Raw genomic sequence first — 19461 nt, 5'->3', positions numbered from 1 at the left:
ATTCTGTCTAATGAGACAATGACATTCTGCATCTACAGGGTGGTCAAAATGTCAGGTAACATTTTAAAGAAAAACGATATTAGCAATATACGTATATATATATATATATATATATATATATATATATATATATATATATATATATATTTTAAATCTAGATCTAAAATTAAAGTTTATATATTACACTCAAATATTTAAACAAATAATATTAAACGAATAGAGATTATATTGGATCATATTGTTTTTTCTACCTTTAACATGTTACCTGACTTTTTGACCACCCTGTAGTCTGATGCACTGCAGAATTTGCTGTGGCTAAACAGTTCGAAGCTGCAGTCACCTTTCCGGATGCAGACCTGAGCAGGTGATAAGACCTAGATTTGCCTAATTATCAGGCTCCCGCTTTCGGCATTACGACGAAAAGACAAGTCAATACGATTGGTGCCAGCGCAGCTATAGAAGTTGCCGGAAAGGTGTTGCAGTGCTTCACCATCTGCCTATCGGGACACCAAACTAGATTTTTGTCAGAGTTTATTCTCTAAGCCTTTGCTTTACAAAAGCAACTATAAGGCAGTAGAGCTATTTGCCCAGAGCTGTTAAAAATTTGAAAATATTTCCAATTTTTATCATAGGTGGATTATTTATATATTTTCGTTTTCATTTCTTTCAGGACATTTTTACTGCTTTTACTATTTCTAGCGGCTTTCTCATGGATCGCTATTATTTTGATTATGATACTCAGCGTCAAATTAAAGGTGAGTTTTATCCCATTCGTATTCCTATCTGTTTGTTTGTTCACAATTTGATTATTTTATATACAAAAGGTATGTTACTTTACTCTTCTATTTATTTCCATATGCAGTATGATTCTTGCAAAATATACAATTAAGAGGTCACTTCATTTGCATATTACATCAAGGAAAACTGATTTTACTAAATAGCAATATGTTAGTTAATGTTTCTAGCGAGAGAATTGCTTTAAGTGTTCTACTTAAAATTGTTGTTTAATACACTTTAAATAACAATTATATTTATAATATATTTAATTTAATTTATTTGGAATTATTATTTCCGACATAGACTTTTTAAAAACGGGTCTAGAGTTATTTCCTCCTGGAAACATCGAAGCATAAAACAGTTAAAACAAACTCTTCACCAAATAAAATAATTTGGTAATCTCAATAAGTTTCTACCGTGAAAAACTGATTCCGTGTTAACAGAAAAATGTTTTCCTTTTTTCTTTTTAAAATATGCAAATAAACAAAAAACACTTACCAATAACTTAAAAGATTTTATTTGTTTGTGTTAATTATTCTTGAAACAGCTGTACAGAATTTTTTTACCTTTCCAGCAATTGAAACTAAAGCCACAACTTTAGAAACAAAATAGTCCTCCCCTCCCAAAAAAAGCAAATCGAAAATTTCCTTTATTTATGAAAAAAGACAGTTAAAATGTGCCTTTACAAAAATAATTTTTTTTAAAAAACAGAAAAATATGTAAATTGATCAATTATTTTTTTGTAAGGAAAATCATTTTTTGTACGATTTCAAGCGATTAATGTGAAATCGTTAGCATTACGAAGCTGATTTTGCAAGTTTGAATTATTGTGAAGCCATCTGCTGTTGTTTATCAAGTATTTTTAGTTTATCTATAAAATTCGATTTTCTTATTCATAAATAAAATACTTGATCGATTTATATATCTTTTTAATATGATATCTTAGTTCCGTGACTTTTCTGTATTTTAACTTTATTAAGGTTGAACTGTAAGCTTGCACATTTTTTATCTCTTGGTACCAAAGACAACAGAGTCTAGGCTATTTCTGAAATATGTTTTCCTTGATGACTGTGTTAGCTGATGACTCATTGGTATATACATACCTTTAACAACTACAAAAACTTATCAACCATCGATTGCCATGATAAATAACACCCTAGACAAGACTAGAGAACCACAATTCGCCCATGCATGGAGTATTGTTGCCACATCTGGGTTGGTGCATCTACCATAAGTCTCTCACTCATAGACAATTTCAAAAAAGAGAGTCTCAAAATTAATAGATCCCGCTTTATTGGCCAAGTTCCAACCTCTGTCTCATCGCTGCAATGTCCCAGAACTTATTTTACAAGTATTTTTAATGGAATGTGCTCTGATGAACTAATACCACTTCTGCCCCTCGATGTACATACTCTCGACCAACGCGACATTCAGTAAAACCCTTCACTGTCGAAGTCCCTAGGTACCGAATAGTTTCTTCCCTCGGACTGCTAGATTTTTGAAAACCCTGCTTTCCTGCATCCCTGGTTTTACTAATCTAAGTTTAAATCGAATGTGAAAAGTCATCTCTCTGCCCAACTCTTCACAGTCCCCTATTGGACACGATCCCAAATAGTAATCCTTGCGTATTATTGTAACCTCCGACCTTCTTCAGGTATATCTTGTCGAACTCGGGAATGTTTCTGTCGAACTCGGGAATTTGGACGAAATTTCGAACGGAACCCTTTATTTACTTCACGGGGTAGCGTGTTCTTGTTCCGTCAGCCATAACTGGATAGAGATCTTAAGTAATTTGCAAATGTATTTTTTCGATCGCCCACACTGCGCCAAGGAAGTGGTTAGAGTACTGTAAGCATCGCCAAAACTGGTGGGGGGGGGGTCAGGTAAGTACTTTTTGACGGACCGTCTTTTTAAAAATCTACCAAAAATCAGGTAATTATCTAATCAATACGAAATTTTCAGCGATTATTAAGAGAAGAATGAACTTTATAAGAGTGTACTTATTTTTCATAAACGATATTTCTATATATATTTGTTTTTGCTTACAACCCGCCTTGTTTTGAGGGGGTTCCAAATATGCGTAAAATAATCATCTGAAACTGAACAAAACATATTGTCTTGTTGTAAGGGACAGGATTATAGATTAAAAATAACACTTGTTTGCATATCTTATTTTGACGTCTGAATATCAGAAATTCGATTGTGTTTAATTATTCCGCTTTTGAGTTGTGAAGTATGAAATTCAGTGAATATGTTAAGTAAAACAATTAATTTAAGCAAAGCAAAACAAAAATAATTTCTTTTAATATTTATACGAAAAAAGTCATTTTAAAATCTTTGATAAATAAATTAACATTTTTTGAGCGAGCCGAATAATGCATGACAATCATTAAACAGGAATGCTTTGAAGAATCGAGATAAAAAAAAAAACGATAAATATTGTGCCCTTGGTGTTAAAAATATCATCATTTTTTCGATCCCGTTTGAAAACGTTTGCCGCCTTTCGACTACGGTGGACCAAATGCGCTGAAATAATTTTTTATTCTGCTTTAAACTGCCTCCCCCCCCCATTTTGGGGAGCCTGACTCCCACACACATACACATTAAAAACCAAGCTCATACAAATGGTCACCCATCTAGTACTGGCCAGCCTCAGTGTTAATAATACATTGAAATTTTCGTCACTAAAAAATAAGTTTTTTTTTGCCTGTTTGGTCTTCGGTAGTTTGCTTTTTATCAAGTACAAATGTAAACATTGTCTAAATCGACGCAAAGTAACTGGTTGCCTATATGAATAAATGGAATTATTTGAAATCCAGGTACTTATATTATAATATTTTTGCATATTCTCATAGAAAATCACCCTAAATCTTAGTTAGACAAGAAATAAACAAATTAATTCTTTCAAAACTCTTCTTTTTTTTAACTATTTATATACGTTTTTGTGCTAGACAAAAAATGGCAATTGTTAACTTTTGAGGCAATTTTAACATTTAAAATTTAATTAAAAATAGTAGAAAAGGTTTTACATTATTCTGCTTTCTATATGATAAAATACAGGGTTTTATCTTTCTGGAAAAAAAGTTACTCAGAAATAATGGATTTTAATAAATGTAATTTCGTTTTAAAAACAACAACTTGATTTTTCGGCCATTTTTGGCGGTGTCTAGAGTACTGGGAAAAATCAATTGTAAAAATGATATTATCAGTGTGAGCGACCGAAAAATACATTTGCGAATTACTTAGAACCTCTATCCAGTCATAGCTGACGGAACAAGAGCACGCTACCCCCGTGAAGTAAATAAAGGGTTCCGCTCGAAATTCCGTCCAAATTCTCGAATCCGACAGAAACATTCCCGAGTTCGACAAGATATACCTGAAGAAGGTCGGAGGTTACATCGACCGAAACGTTGTGAAAATCACACTCAAGATGAGGACAATAGTCCGATGAATAATAATACGGATAACCAATCCTCATCTCAAAAAGTCAGAAAAGTAATCATTACGTTAAAAATGGCAAAACGTCTTGCTTGGGGTGAAAAAGAGCAAAAAAAATGCAAAACACTTGCTACATTTCTATCAGTCATTGAAATTTGTTCATTAAAAGCTTTTTGAGTGTTGTGCGCTGGTTTATGGTCGGATCTTAGCAGACACATCGTTTAACCTCTGATCTGGTAGAATCTTGTTAACGATTGTTTATTCGTCAGAATGGCGACTGAATACGCTTTTTTTCTTTTTCTTTTCTTTTTTTTTCGTCATGTTCACCCCAAAAAAGGCACAGTGCTACTTAAGGGGCTACTATCTGAGACCATATCTACGGGTACTCTATGTAGGGAGTTGAGCAGAAAAATATCTGTGCACACTTGAACTTCTGCATCTTAGTACAGTCAGAGAAGCAAGGACCCGAAAGGGAATTCCAAAGTCTTGCAATTTGAGAGCAGAAACTATTAGAGTAGAAGACTTTCCTAGATCTACGGATCGTTACAAAGAAAAGGGTGGGATTTTGCTTTTTTGTTGATTGGGGGAGGGGTATTCGGGGATATTTACGTTGAGGGGGCACAAGTGCTACAAGTTCGTCAGGGCACATTCCATTAAAACACATTCCATTGTAAAACGGGCATAGGGATGCAACATTGCTGCGATAGGAGCTTGGTTGATAATGCGGGACCTATTTGGTTGAAACTAATTTTTAGACCCTGTCTAAAAGTGAGAGATTAGTGATAGATGAATCAGCCTAAATGTAGCAACAATATTCTTTGCATGGGTGTGACTGCGTGTAAACAAAATGGCGTCTTCATAAATATTTTCACACACCTCGGAATTTACGCTTCACTGTTATCTGTCATTTTGATTTTATTTATACGTACTTACTGTATGACCGAATGATTCGAAACGGAATCATTTGCTGTGAAGTTATATCAAATCAGTCTGCCCATATTTATTCTGTGGTTTTATTAACAATGATATGGATGCCATTTAGTGAGGGCGGCCTGTCTTTATAGTTATCTTTAGGCGTAAGAGTTATTGTCTTCAACAAGAGAGGTAACTTCTTATCACGAAATTAGAGTATATATAATTTATCCAGCTTATTCAAGCAAAGCTATGTTAATACTGAAGATCATATTTCTTCGTTTCTAATATTGAGCTGGACAAAGCAAATCAAAGATCTTATAAAAAATTTAATTTATTTACTTATACTTTGGGGGATTTCTCAATAGAATTCTCAATTACAGTATTCAAACTCTAAAACATATTTTAATCGTAAAACAGTTTTTGATTAAAAACCATATAAAGCTTTCTTGTCGGATTTTCAAAGCCAGACCTAGATAGCAGCTAAGCTGAGAATTCAAATTTCACTTCTGACTTATCAATTTACATTTGTTATCGTTTTTTTAGCAATATTTTGTGACACAGAATTCAGCTAATTTTTTATTAAGTATGGTTGGATTACAGAAAGAATAGTGAATTTTATTTACAATCCTCTGGGTCGATTGAATTATTTTAGGGTGAGGGCACTCTGTACAGTGAAAAGTAATTTTGTTTGTTTAAATATCAAAATGGTGACAGATTTATACAAAACAACGTTATGCTAACATTTTTGTGGATATCTTTTATTGTGAGTACAAATATCTCATGAACCAGTTTTGGTTGTCCGTGATGTGTATAAATCACTAAAACATTTTAATAAAAATATTTATACATGCCGATGTTGATACGTGCTCGTCTTTTACGCGCCTTCCCCTTCTTTTAATGGAGAAAATGACACAGAGAGACGTTCGCTGAGAGTTCTCATATATGGTTTTAATTTGAAGAGAATTTACTCAAGAGCAAGAGAGACTAATGGTATCGTAACTTATTATTTACTTCTCAAACTTAACTGCCTAACTTAACGAAATGACTGACGCGCACACACAGACATGGCAGTAATAATCGTCTTAGATTACAGGTTTCTCACATAATCGGTAGTGACCCGTTCGCACGATATCCAGGAAAAAGCGATTTAAAAACCTTAGTTTATCTTTCACTCGAAAACGTGACATCATCCTTTATATCTTCAGGTTTTTTTGTTTGTCTTTTTTTTGGGGGGGGGGTTCTATGACGTTTGACCTCTGCCTCTTCTTTCAACTTTACGTCATTCATCTTTCATTCAACCCTGGTAACGATTCTGTTTTACAGTTCGGGGTTATCGTGCACTTAGTGTGACCCTTGTAAAAATTCACACTAGCTAACTTAATCTCTATTGTCTTCGTCTGAAACACAGGCTCTTAATCGTCTGTGATTACAATTACTGGGACGTCGATATTTAGTTTTTTTTAATCATGTACGAACGTTTACAGAGAAAATCAGATAAACTGATTACTGCATATGTGTGTATGTGGCTATAAATATCTCATGTGGATTTCTTTTCTTTCTCATGTTTCAGTGTACTCCGTTTGACATCCGAAAGTCTTCGACTCTGCGAATGTTCATCATTATAACAACCGTCGTGTTAATATATGCATCAGCCCAAGTCAATGTCGTAAGCATTTTGAATTTTTCTTTTGTTGAAATCTGTTTTCTTTCCCCTCCCTCTCTCTCCCTCTCTCTCTCTCTCTCTCTCTCTCCCTCCCTCTTAATCTGAAAATTCGAATACAGTGTTTTACGCATTATCGCACAAAACAAAAGATTCGTTTCTGATGAAAGCATGAAATCAACCCTTAATGGCTAACGTAAATAGGTAATTTTAGCGTAAGACTAGTGAAACATTAACAATTTATTTAGTTCATGGGGCTGGGTATGAAGAAAAAATAACACATAGCGATACACAAAAATCCTACTCATTTCGAACCTCCGCTTTGAAAGAAGGATCACTTAACATGGGTCTTAGACCGTTCAACAACCGTCGTGTTAATATATACATCAGAATTTTAGCGTGATAAGTGATGTATGTTGGAAGAAAAACGAAATTTTACGAATAATTCATCTCTCAAACTATGCTATAAACAAAACCTTGTTTACGTCGTACTACCGGTGTAATCATAACGCCTTTCTGCTTCAACTGAGCAAAATACGGTTTGATTCTTTATTTCCGATACTATATCTATACCCCTATTCTTTTTTGTATTGATATTCATATTAAAACCCTTTTTTTATCTATTAAAAAATATATCTTTGTTATATATGGTTTGTGGAATTGCATTCATCTGCAAAAAAAAAAAACTAGCTAATTTGCATATTCTTTTAAATATTTATTTTAATTAATTCCTTCTAAGTGTTTTCGCTTTTCTTGTTAACTAGCAGATGTAATTAGATTCATGCATATATTCTACATGATTTATACTTGCGTAATATTTGCGTAAACAGTTTATAGTAAACTCAAACCTCTTTTAATATATATATATATGTTTGTGTATGCGTATATATATTTGTTTAAAAAATTTTGCCTACCAAACCCGTCAGTCAGTTATTAGTCTACAGACATGAAACTTAATATATAGGCTATTCGAACCTATGCGAAACTTTATATTTGGGTTGTAGATGGGGAAATCGGTGCAAAAGTGTAAAAATTAAAAAAAATAGAATGCTAGGTGAATGTCGAACGACGGCATTACGAATATGCATGCATAACCTAATAGCTATTGGTTCGTGTTTTAATTTTTAGTCTTGCAGCAAACATGTCTTCATAGCTCAGGCATTAACGTCAACGGAAAAAGTCAATCGTAAGCTAAAGGTTTTGGTTTCTATTCTCGGTGTGGCATATGAGTAATTTTTTTTAACCTTTTAAATCATTACTATATACTGGGACCAATATAATATAATAATAAATACGAAATCTGCATTAATTAAAATATCATATTTAAGCATATTTTACGAGCGGGCAATTCCGGGCGGCCTGCTTGTATATATCTTTCAAATAAATATTAACAATTATTTTTATATTTACAGACACTAGTGTTTCATGCTTACTCAGTCATCAGTGTAGGAAGTGATAATTACTGCTGTTCAGAAAATTCGAACCCACTTACAAAGCTATCCTTGACTTCGTAGGCTAGCATCTTATCCATTTTCCTGTTATTAATATTCACCTCGATTTAAATAGTTGCGTCATATATAAAGTTACTTATGTTGTAGTTTCTTTTTCAAATATGGTAGCATTTGTTGAAATATCGCCCCTATTTTTAAAACGTAAACAAATATATATATATATATATATATATATATATGTATATGTATATATATATATATATATATTCAGTCATGTGATTGATAATTTAAAATTCAAATTAGAATGAAATTAAAAATCCGTTTCACAAGAAGGAACAACAGCAAAGTCAATAATTTGTACGATCGTTTCGGAAAACAATGTTTTTATTGTGATAGACATTAAGCCACGGACAATAATTTTCACATATAGTACTTTTAAAAAAACAAAGTTTCCTCATCAGCAAAAGTATTGGGAAGGGTTTTTAATATATGTAAAAGACACAATAAATAAACCTAGCATTAAAAGTAAGGCAGATGTATCTGGAAAAAATTAAAATGAAAGGTATGTATTTACTTGTAAAGCAAATTAGTATGGGTTAAAACCTGATAAATGAATATATATATATATTTATATATATATATATATATATATATATATATAATATATAAATATATATACATATATAAATATATATATATATATATTAGACATTAAAATATATATATATATATTATTTTGATAATTTTACTTTTAAAAAAGTACATATATATATATATATATTATTTTCATAATTTTACTTTTAAAAAAGTACATATATATATATATATATATATATATATATTATTTTGATAATTTTACTTTTAAAAAAGTACTCTACGTATACGTGTTTCGCTAAATAGGGAGGATATTTCTTAGGGAAAACTAATTCCTTGGTCCTTTAGGTAGAAGACGCTAATACCGAATATTTCATTATGGCTTAAAAATTAACAACAACAAAATAACTTTAAAACAATAAAATAGCTTAACAGGGGCCCCTATACGCACTCGACTATAAAACTTATAGTTCGAGGTTCAAGCCCTAATACAGTCAAACTATGCTGGTGAGCTGTAGAGCAGCGAAACACGTGTACGTAGACTACTGTTTTAAAGAGTAAAATGAAAATGAATAATGATGTGTGTATGTGTGTATGTGTGTGTGTGTGTGTGTAAACTGTGCCAATCGCTTTATTGCAGATTAGTAAAATATCAATATTTCACTAAATATGCATCACAAAAAAAGTAAAATTATATCACTAGAGGACTGCTTTAAGGTTTGTTATTTCCCAAAATTTTATTTAAATTTATGCGATATTCACGAAGTTATGACATTTTATTCTTTACTAAAGAATTTCCACTGTCCATCGTTTTATTGCAGGTTTCTTAAAATGTTGTTTTAGGGAGAAAATACGATGTCTAATCATGAAAACTTCTTTATTATATTTTTCTGTCAAAGAATAATAAACAAAAGCACATCCTAGGTGGTAAGTCTTAAATGAATGAATTATTTATCGACATGTCCACCATTTTTTTTTTTAATATTAACCGGAAGTCAATTGTTTGCTTTGAAAAGAAGTTATGGCTTTGGCGATATCAACTATTTGCCCCACGGGACATTGTTTGAAGTAAATTGCTCTCCTCTCTCATAAACCCCTCTTTTCAATATTGACCAGAGATGTGCAATTAAGTTACGGTCTGGAGAACACAGTGGGCAGGTCATGAGGGTTTCTCCAACAAAGCTCATAGATTTAAGGAAGGCTGCACGTTGGAAATCCATTTTCATGTAATTCTGTGCTCAAGCCATTCGTTTTCCCCTATACTGTTTGCCTAATAGAAGTATTAGAAGAGGTTTGATGTTCCTTGCCATCTCATTCAACACATTGCGTCGGGCCTGCCTGGATCTGGAGCGATTCCAGCGCTTGCAAAAACGAAAGCACTAGTGTTGTTTGGTTTAGGTTGACTTCCCTACGAAATTTCCGAATATCACGATCTGAAAGGTTTCTCCTGATGTCCTTATCCTTTCTGGATGTGGTGTTGGGTTGTTCACGAATGAAGCCAAGGTTCTCGGATCCTTTTCCAGCTCTGTGGCTAAATCTTTGATGGACAATCCTTTGCTTTCGATGACCTTCAATCGCCCGTTTTTTTTGTTTTGTTTTTTTGTTTTTTGGACTTTGTAAGATATCTGCAATAAAGCGACGGACAATATAAATTCCTTGATAATAAATAAAAGGTCATAACTTCGCGAATATCGCATGAATTTGAATAAAATTTTAGGAAATGACTAACCTTAAAGCTGTCCTTTGATGATACAATTTTAATTTTTTTGTGAGGTATATTTAGTGAAATATTAATATTTTACTAATCTGCAATAAAGCGATTGACACAATTTATATATATATATATATATATATATATATATATATATATGCTTGCAAGCTTATTTTTTTATTATTATTATTTTGTTTCTTTTATCGTTCGATTGTTCTGTTTTTATGTTTGTTTGTTTTTTTCTTCCAGTTTTGCTGTACGCCGGGTTTGATCCTAAACTACACTTTATCGAAGCTGTCGAGTTTTCATATGAGCGGCTTTGAAGACGGTGCCACTTTCGGGAAACACCTCCGCTGCGAACTGCCGCAGTACATTTACCTGAGTTGCATCATGAGTTTCATCTGCGTCTCCACCTTCCTCCGGTTGTCGGCCGTTTTAAAATTGGCCATCATGTTTGCTATGGCCGCCGTTTGTATTGTGCTGATGGAGTACACACATCGTCCACTATTTGTTCACTTTGATTACCTACATCAGTAAGTCCAACTCCGCATCTTTTCATCTCTCAGATTTTACTTGAAGCAGCATTTCAAGAACTTGAGGAAGTGTCTCGAAGTGTTATTTTTGGTATCGTTATTAGTCACACAAGCCATTATTAAAGATTGCTCTGAGAACAGCGTGTGGTGTGCTTTGGAGTCTGAGTGACAACAAGTCTCCCCAGATTTCCAGTACTCTCCCCCTCTTTCGATAACATTTGCAAAAGAATTTGCATTATCGTAACAGCCGCTTACCGTGGATTTCTTGTTAGCAGTGACCATTAGCTTCCACTTAAATTTTGGAGACAATAAGCCTCTCCAAGTTTCCAGTCCTTTTTGCATTTAACCAGCGGTGGTCTGGTTAGTGCTTTCTCTCCTCGGTTATTTGGTGTGGTGGCAGTTTATGGTGAGACACACACACACACAAAAGGGGCCGTATATTACAGTTATTTCCGTGTATTTGCTTCGTTACTCCGTGCCATTTATCTAGAACTGCAAAATCTACAATCTGGCAGGATTTTTCCTTCTTGTAAACTAATATGATATCCGGTCTTTTGCTTGAAGAGGTTTATCCGTTTGTATTTGCATGTTCCATAGGATCATGTGATATATATTTTCCAATACTGCTGCCGGTTTGTGTTTGTACCATATTTTTGGGTGTTCAATATGCAGTCGTCTGCATAATTGCCAGTGTACTGCTTTCCCCACTTTCCCACTTGACCGTGTCTATTTTTATATTCTTTTTGTGATAGTTTGCCGCATTCATTTATTATGTGGTTTATTGTTTCGTCTCTTTGCTGTTTTCTTGTGTCTTGTCAATCTTTGCTTTGATGTAGTTTGTTCTAATCGCGTTATCTTGTGCGGCTGTTATTATGGATTCAGTTTCCCTGTTTAGGTTTCCTCTTTATAACCATTTCCCGGTGTTTTCTCATCTTTTTTTTTTTTTATATTATGAATCATCCGTGAAGCTGTTTCTCTTCCTATTTTTTTCTTCGTCGTATCCCTCGTCTTTTTTCTATCTTTTTTGTTTCTTCCGTATCTTGCTGTAGTAATTATTCTTTCGGTGTTCTGCATTATGTATTTTTCTAATTCTTTTTTTTTTATACAATCTTCTATACAAACCAGCCCTCTTCCCTCGTCTTTCCTTTTCACATATAGTCGGTCAATGTCATCCTTTGGGTGTAGCACATTGTGCATCGCCATGGGTTTCTTGGTCTTTGAGTCGAGATTCCTTAGTGTTCCTTTGATCGAGCTTATAAACGGTCTAGAGTATTTTACCAGTGACACTGTCTATGTATTTATTCGTTTAATTAGGTTTCTACTTTATAGTTTAGTATCAATGACTTTTCTTGTTGTTCTGAAGTATTTCTTTTCAATTTTCTCTTTCATTATTGTTGATTTGGTGGTTTCTGCTTCCAGCATTCCTAATATTCGTAGCTACTCTGTTCACCTAGTACCATAATTTCTATTTGATTGGGTAGTACTATACCTTCTGTTGCTTCCAGTTTTCTTCTCCTCATGGTCAGCAGTGCGCAATTTTTCATACTGAGTTCCATTTGAATACCCTGGCTAAAGATTCTGATCATGTTTATTAGCGTCTCTAGTTCTGTCTTTGTTTTTATAAACAATTTCAGGGCATCCATGCACATTAGGTGGTTCATTCTTTGTTCTGTGTTAGTGAACTTGTATCCGGCTTGGCATTTTCTTAGTATATTGTCCAGGGGCATCATGGCTATAATGAACAGTAATGGTGATAAAGAATCACCATTGGAAGATCCCTCTGTATTTTGATGTCAGTTATGTATTGTTCATCAGCTGTCAGTTCAAGTGTCCATGTTCTCATTGCATTTTCTATCAAATAGATTATCTTACCTGGTATTTTGTACATTCTCGGGCAGTCTATTATCCATGCTTGCGAGATCCTATCATATGCTTTCTGATATTCTATCCATGGCACGGCTACTTTTAACCTCCTTAAGAATCCTTTGGTCTATGTATAACAGGTCATGTGTTTCTTTTTTTCTTTTTTTTTCTGTCGTCCTTTCTCTTAGCTGGAGATCTTGTCGAATAGACCTTTATGCCATACACTGTCAAAGGCCTTTAAAACGCCAATAGCAATTGCCCTAGAAAGGAAGCCCCCATGGAGAAATTCGCTAACCCTATGAGATTAGCACATCTGCTGTAGATCTTGCAGAACAGAAACCATATTGCATGTCACTAATGAGGTTATTTTGGAAACATTATTATTATTACCCACTAGGAGTTCTCACACAGGTCATCATCAGAGATTAGTCACTGATCACAATCGGCGGTGTTCCCTGGAGTCTGAGTACAACAAGTCTCCCCAGATTTCCAGTGCTCTCCATAACCTTTGCAAATTAATTTGTGTTATCACAACAGCTATTTACTATTAATTCATTGGTATTCAGTAGAAATTGGGTTACAATAAGCCTCCCCGAGGCCCCACCACCCTTCGCACTTATTTAGTGGAGATCTGAACAGCATTTTCCTTCCTCAGTCCCTTCATCCTTTTTGACCTTACACGACTATGGCAGTAGCCGAGGAGTAAGGATACAGAGTATTTAAGATTTCTTGCAGTTTTCATTTGAGTTCATGTGGTATTCCTTTCATTTTGCAGTTTCCATGTGTCGAGTTAGTTTTTTGTAGTTTATATCCGTTGGTTTCCGCATACGAGGGTTTTCTTTAAGAGTTAAGCTTTTGTCATCATTACTTTTATTATCATTACTTTGTCATCATTACTTTTATTATGACCATTGTTAGCAGCAGCACTAGTACTAATACTACTACTAGTAGTAGTAGTAGTAGTAGTAGTAGTAGTAGTAGTAGTAGTAGTTATTCGCTAGGCTTACTTACACGACTTATTATAAATGATTGCTCATTGGTAGTAACGAGAGGTTTAACCTGGAGTCTGAATAACAATAAATCTCCAGAGATATCCTCTTTGGATCATAATTGCAAATCACTTTAATTTATTTATACAGCTGTTTACCATTGATTTATTGCTTATAACGATGGTTCATAGCACTCTTTTTTGTCATGACACTTTGCCTTCGCACTTATCCAGTGGAGGTCTGGTCAGTGTATTCCCTCCTCGACCTTTTAATCTTCCTTGATCGTTCACGACTATTTTATGTGTTATCAGCCGAGATTAATGCTAAGGACAAAATCTACTCCGCAATCTAGTGGGGATTATCTCTTCCATTATCTATAGCCTCGTCCTTACACAAGCAACATCATTGCTAGTCTTTCTCTACTCGATCCTTATTTCAATGGAAACACGCAGATTAAAGGGACGCATCTTAAGAACGGATACTTTTTTTTTGCCGTTTCGTTATTTTCTAAAGAGAAAATGTGCGAATCTTTCGATGATTCATTTCGCAGCTAATTATTAATGGAAAGAAATGTTTTAACTGTTATGAGTTGATTAATGTTTTAATTCATTTAATTAAACAGTGGTTGATTAATTAAGTTTCAACAAATGCATGAGCGGAAGGCATTTGCAAAAAAACTAAAATATCAGTTTACGAAAGAAAACAGAAATTACACGTGAATCAGTAAATGAACCTCAGTAAAAACATGGTTTAAACACACAAAATAACTTGAGGCTACGATTCCGTTAGTACAAAAAGCGAAAAAGAATTCTCATTTTTATATCCCAATTAATCGAACCCCGCTTCGAATTCAGTCAAATATATCGATCGAAGATTACACAGTGACAATGTCAATAAATCTTGTACACGCTTATACTAACTAGCTATCTTTCACCGAGGTTGTCCGGGATTTTTATTAAAAGTAAAGGGTAACCCGAATATAAGAGACTTCTTCTCAGGGTCTTTCAACTCTCTTATATCCGGGTTCTTATATCCGGATTACACTGTACATTAACACAGGCTCTAATTTGAGACCAGAGAAAAATCTATCTTATATCCGGGGTGATTATATCCAGGTCTCTTATATCCGGGTTATACTGTATTTTGTTTGTTATACTAGTTTATACACGCTCTATGAAATCAAATCGCACATGTTCGTTCTCGCTCGTGAGCGATCTAATCTTATCAAAAATTGACAAGGTCTTTCATAATACATGCGGGTGTTTATCGTGCTGGTCTTTAAAGCCTTGCCTGACGCTAGTTCCTTTCTCCGTCTTTATATGTGGCCATAATCATCTTTTTAACTTAGGCGAAATATATATTTTTTTTACATGGTAGTCACCACTTATCAAGGCCCGGAAGCAACTCGAGGATAAGGGTTATTGGGTGTACAGTAGTCAATGGGATAATATCGTAGTGATCCTTAGTATTTGTGCTTTGATAAAGTATCTTACTTAAGGGAGCGGTTTATCAGGAATTGGTTTATATTGGACTTGAAGACATCCAAGTTGTAGTCAGGTGGGAAACAGGCGAACGGAAGAGAGTTCGACAGGCGTGCACTTCTAAGAAAAAAGCTTTGTTCATGAAAACTACGTTTTGATTTAGGCACAGATAAAGAATGGGGAAAATTATTGGCAGTGGTTTCAGCTAGACGGGTGTTTATAGTGAAAGATTGGCGAGAAGGTAGAGATTGGAGCTCAGACGAGCACTTACCATGGAAATAACGATAAAACAAAGACATGCTCGCAACGTCTCTTCTGTGAGAGAGAGAGGCTACAGGGAAGAGAAAAGGACATCCCCCACTAAACCACGAAGTCTATTTTGTACTCTGTCAAGGCAGGATATAGATTTGCTGTACGTGTTCCATTTCAGGTCAGGAGTAAAGGTCAATCCTAGAAGCTTATCAAAACATGGAGCCTCGCCTAGACGAGAACCATCCATTTCAATTAATGCCAGATGGGGATCAGAGCGTTGATGATGTAAAGATAGGAGCTTGGTTTTGGATGCATTAAAAGTAACCAGTCACCCCTTCCTCCACTGTACCACGCGCTCAAGATCAGAGGAGAGAGAATCAGAAAGAACTTTGTCCTTTACGGCCTTTGATGTGTTGCCATAGATGGTCATGTCATCAGCATAGATGTCAACGAATGATTTAAGTATGTGTTTTGGGAGATCATTAATGTAGATCAGGAAGAGAGTTGGGCCCAAGTTGGACCCCTGAGGATCTCCAGCATTAATACTGTGAGCCTCTGATTTCTGCCCATCAACCACTACTCTTATGAGCCTATCAGAGAGAAATGATTTAATGATTTAGAAAACATTTCCAAATGTTTTCATTCATGAATTACACAAAGAGACTTTCTTTAATTTCATCAAAAGTCTTCTGTGGTTTCAAATACAAAAACCATATCACTGCTCGACATTCAACAGGCTTCATTTTACACCTGACTCAGTTCAAACACCTGTAAAACAAAAACCACAATTAGTTCAGAGATGTAATTGACCACATAACCTGTAGAGATATAAATCATTGCACATGAAAAATTTCAGCTAGATCAGACAACTGGAAGTGGGGCAGGGGTATCACTTATTGCACGCCTCTCGTACATCCATTATATTATATTTATTTTCATTTATTTATTTTGAAATGAGACTTCAACACTTTGTATTCATTTTTTTTTTTTTTTTTTGCGAATTATTGTCGTCATCGTTGTTGTGTCCCTACGTTTCGACCAACTCATCCACAATCACTTGAAGAAGGCTATAGGATAAGTTGGCCGAAACAAAAACAAATATAAAGATGGAGACAACAGCCGGCAAAAAAATGAATACACATTCATCGAAGTTACTTTCTCATGCAAATACTAAGAGATACTAAGTAGGATTGAAAAGTAACTCGCACTAAACTAATGCCGAGTTCTCTTTATGGCGACTTTTTGGTAATTATCAAAATTGGGCATTAAGAAATACTCATGTACTGTTTGGAATATTATTGGGGTATGTTAATTTCTTTAAATTTATAAAACACTTATCTAGTTTGAAAATACTTAAGACTTGTATGAGATTCGAAATTTAACACTGACATTGTGAATTTTGATCCATTAACAGCTATAGAAATAACAGCTTATCTTTTGTAAATTTCACACAAAGCTAGTTTATATGTCTGGCAGTGTTCTTAGATATGTTTTGTACAGAAATTCATCCGATAATATCGAAAATCGAAAACATCTTATCTTAAAAATAACTTTCAGGGGAACCTCCTCAGTGACATGCAACATGGATTCTATTTTAATAAATCTACAGCAGATGTGCTAACAGTTATATCTCATAGAATTAGTGCATCTCTCGATGGAAGCTTCCTTTCTAGGGCAATTGCCCTTGGCATATCAAAGGTCTTTGATAAAGGTTTACTCCACAAAATCTCCAGCTACGATATAGCTGGAAATGTCTTTTCTATTATTAAATCATTTCTCTCTGATAGGTTCATAAAAGTAGTGGTTGATGGGCGGAAATCAGAAGCTCACAGTATTAATGCTGGAATCCTTCAGGGATCCATCCTGAGCTCAACTCTCTTCCTGATCTACATCAATGAACTTCCAAATCACATCCTAAGCTCATCTATGGCAACATTTCCATCATCAACGCTCTGATCTCCGTCTAGCATCAATCAAAATGAATGGCTCTTGTCTTGGGAAGGCTCTATGTTTTGACAGACTTCTAGGTCTGACCTTTGCCTCTGATCTGAGATGGAACACGTATATCAAATCCTTTGCCAGAGCTGCTGGAAAAATGGTGGGATCGTTCTCTCGCTCCAGTAGATATCTCACTGCTGATGCAATTATCTACCTGTATAAGAGCAAAGTACGTCCACGGATGGAGTACGGTTGCCACATGTGAGTAGGAGCTGCCAGAGGCAATTTATCCTGCCTTGACAGAGTGCAAATAGAATTCGTAGCCTAGTGAGGATGCCCTTTTCTCTTACCTTTCTCAAAGAAGAGACGTTGCGAGCCTGTCTCTGCTTTACCGTTATTTTCAAGTGCTCATCTGAGCTCCAATATATGATTCCCCTCTGTCCTGACTTTCACTATAAACACTCGTCTAGCTGAAACCACTATCAACAATTTCTCCCCACTCGTTATCTGTGCCTAAACGTAAACATAGATTCCATGAAAAAAGCTGTTTCGTTTTCCTACTTTCCAACTGACTACAATATGGTGTTCTTCAAGTCTAAGGTGAACAAACTCTTGATGAGCCATCTCCTTAAGTAATCCAACTCACCAAATTTCCACTACTGAATATGACTACATGTTTCCGTTAACCATTATACAGTTATTATCCCTTATTTTCGAGTGGCCTCCAGGCCTTGATAAGTTGTGTCTCCTTTGTAAAGAAAAAATAATTTTTTTAAGATATTTATTATAATCTGGAGATACAGATAAGTGATAAATCCCCTGTTCAAGCCCGGGTATACTTCACCATTTTATTTTAATTTTTTTCTTATTTATGAATTGAATTTACGACAAAAGAAGAGGTACCGTTTAAAATTGCAGCTAATCATTTTTTGTTTGCATATTTTAAAATTTAACATTAATCAGAAGTGATTTTTCCATGGCATTCATCATCAAGCCCAAATATCAGCTGACGTGATATTGTAAACAAACCCAGACGGAATTTGATGAACGACATTGTTATTATTTTTTTATTCATATTTTTTTCTTGCGAATTAGTCCACCGGGAAAATTATGCCTCGTAATATATATAGATGATTGATTCTATAATAATACATACGCAATCCGCATAAATTAAAATATCATGTTTAAGCGTATTGTACGACTGGACAATGCCGGGCTACCGGCTAATATATATATATATATATATATATATATATATATATATATATATATATATATATATATATAAAGCTGAACGTCTGTGTGTGTGTCTGGTCACGAATAGGCTCCTATATGGTTGACTATTATAGAAAACTGATAATGATAGAAGATGTATCGAGACACAGGAATGCGTATGTTTGATCTGGCATAATGATGATTCATTAAAATTGTGGGGTCTGCGTTCGCGCCTGGTCCACAAAGTATGTAAATAAAAAACTTAAAAAATAAAAAATAAAAACGTTTACAAGTGTTTTTGATATAGATGTAAATAATAATACTTTGATTTTTTTTTTTTACACAGTGATCACCACTTATCAAGGCCCGGAAACCACTCAGGGATAAGGGTTATTGCAAGTACATTACGTTAGTGTGAAGATTTGATGAAGTGTTTACTTAAGGGGGCGGTTCATTAGGAATTTGTTAACGTTGGACTTGAACACATCGAAGTTGTAGCCCGGTGGGAAGCAGGCAGACGGAACAGAGTTCCACAGGCGTGCAGTTTTAACTTAAATAAGGATGGTATAATAAAATTGTGGGGTCTGCGTTCGCGCCTGGCCTTAATAGAATGGAAATAGGCACAAACTTTAATAAAGACTTTT

At 34.6% G+C, this 19461-nt stretch overlaps 1 protein-coding gene across 1 annotated transcript in view; it reads left to right on the top strand.

Annotated features, from left to right (window-relative positions):
* LOC145247222 (uncharacterized) overlaps nucleotides 1-19461 on the top strand; it is a 341528-nt gene that overhangs the window by 282111 nt on the left and 39956 nt on the right. Inside the window, exons 11-13 of the mRNA XM_080108849.1 lie at nucleotides 671-755; nucleotides 6701-6796; nucleotides 10796-11079. Coding sequence (XP_079964975.1) covers nucleotides 671-755; nucleotides 6701-6796; nucleotides 10796-11079 — 465 coding nt within the window. The remainder of the gene's footprint in view (nucleotides 1-670; nucleotides 756-6700; nucleotides 6797-10795; nucleotides 11080-19461) is intronic.

The sequence above is a fragment of the Euprymna scolopes genome, chromosome 25 (genome assembly GCF_053919585.1).
Source record: "Euprymna scolopes isolate OS-2025 chromosome 25, ASM5391958v1, whole genome shotgun sequence".
NCBI classification, from domain to species: Eukaryota; Metazoa; Mollusca; class Cephalopoda; order Sepiida; family Sepiolidae; genus Euprymna; species Euprymna scolopes.
The sequence above is the reverse complement of the archived record's forward strand: the minus strand, read 5'-3'. Positions and strand labels throughout refer to the sequence as shown.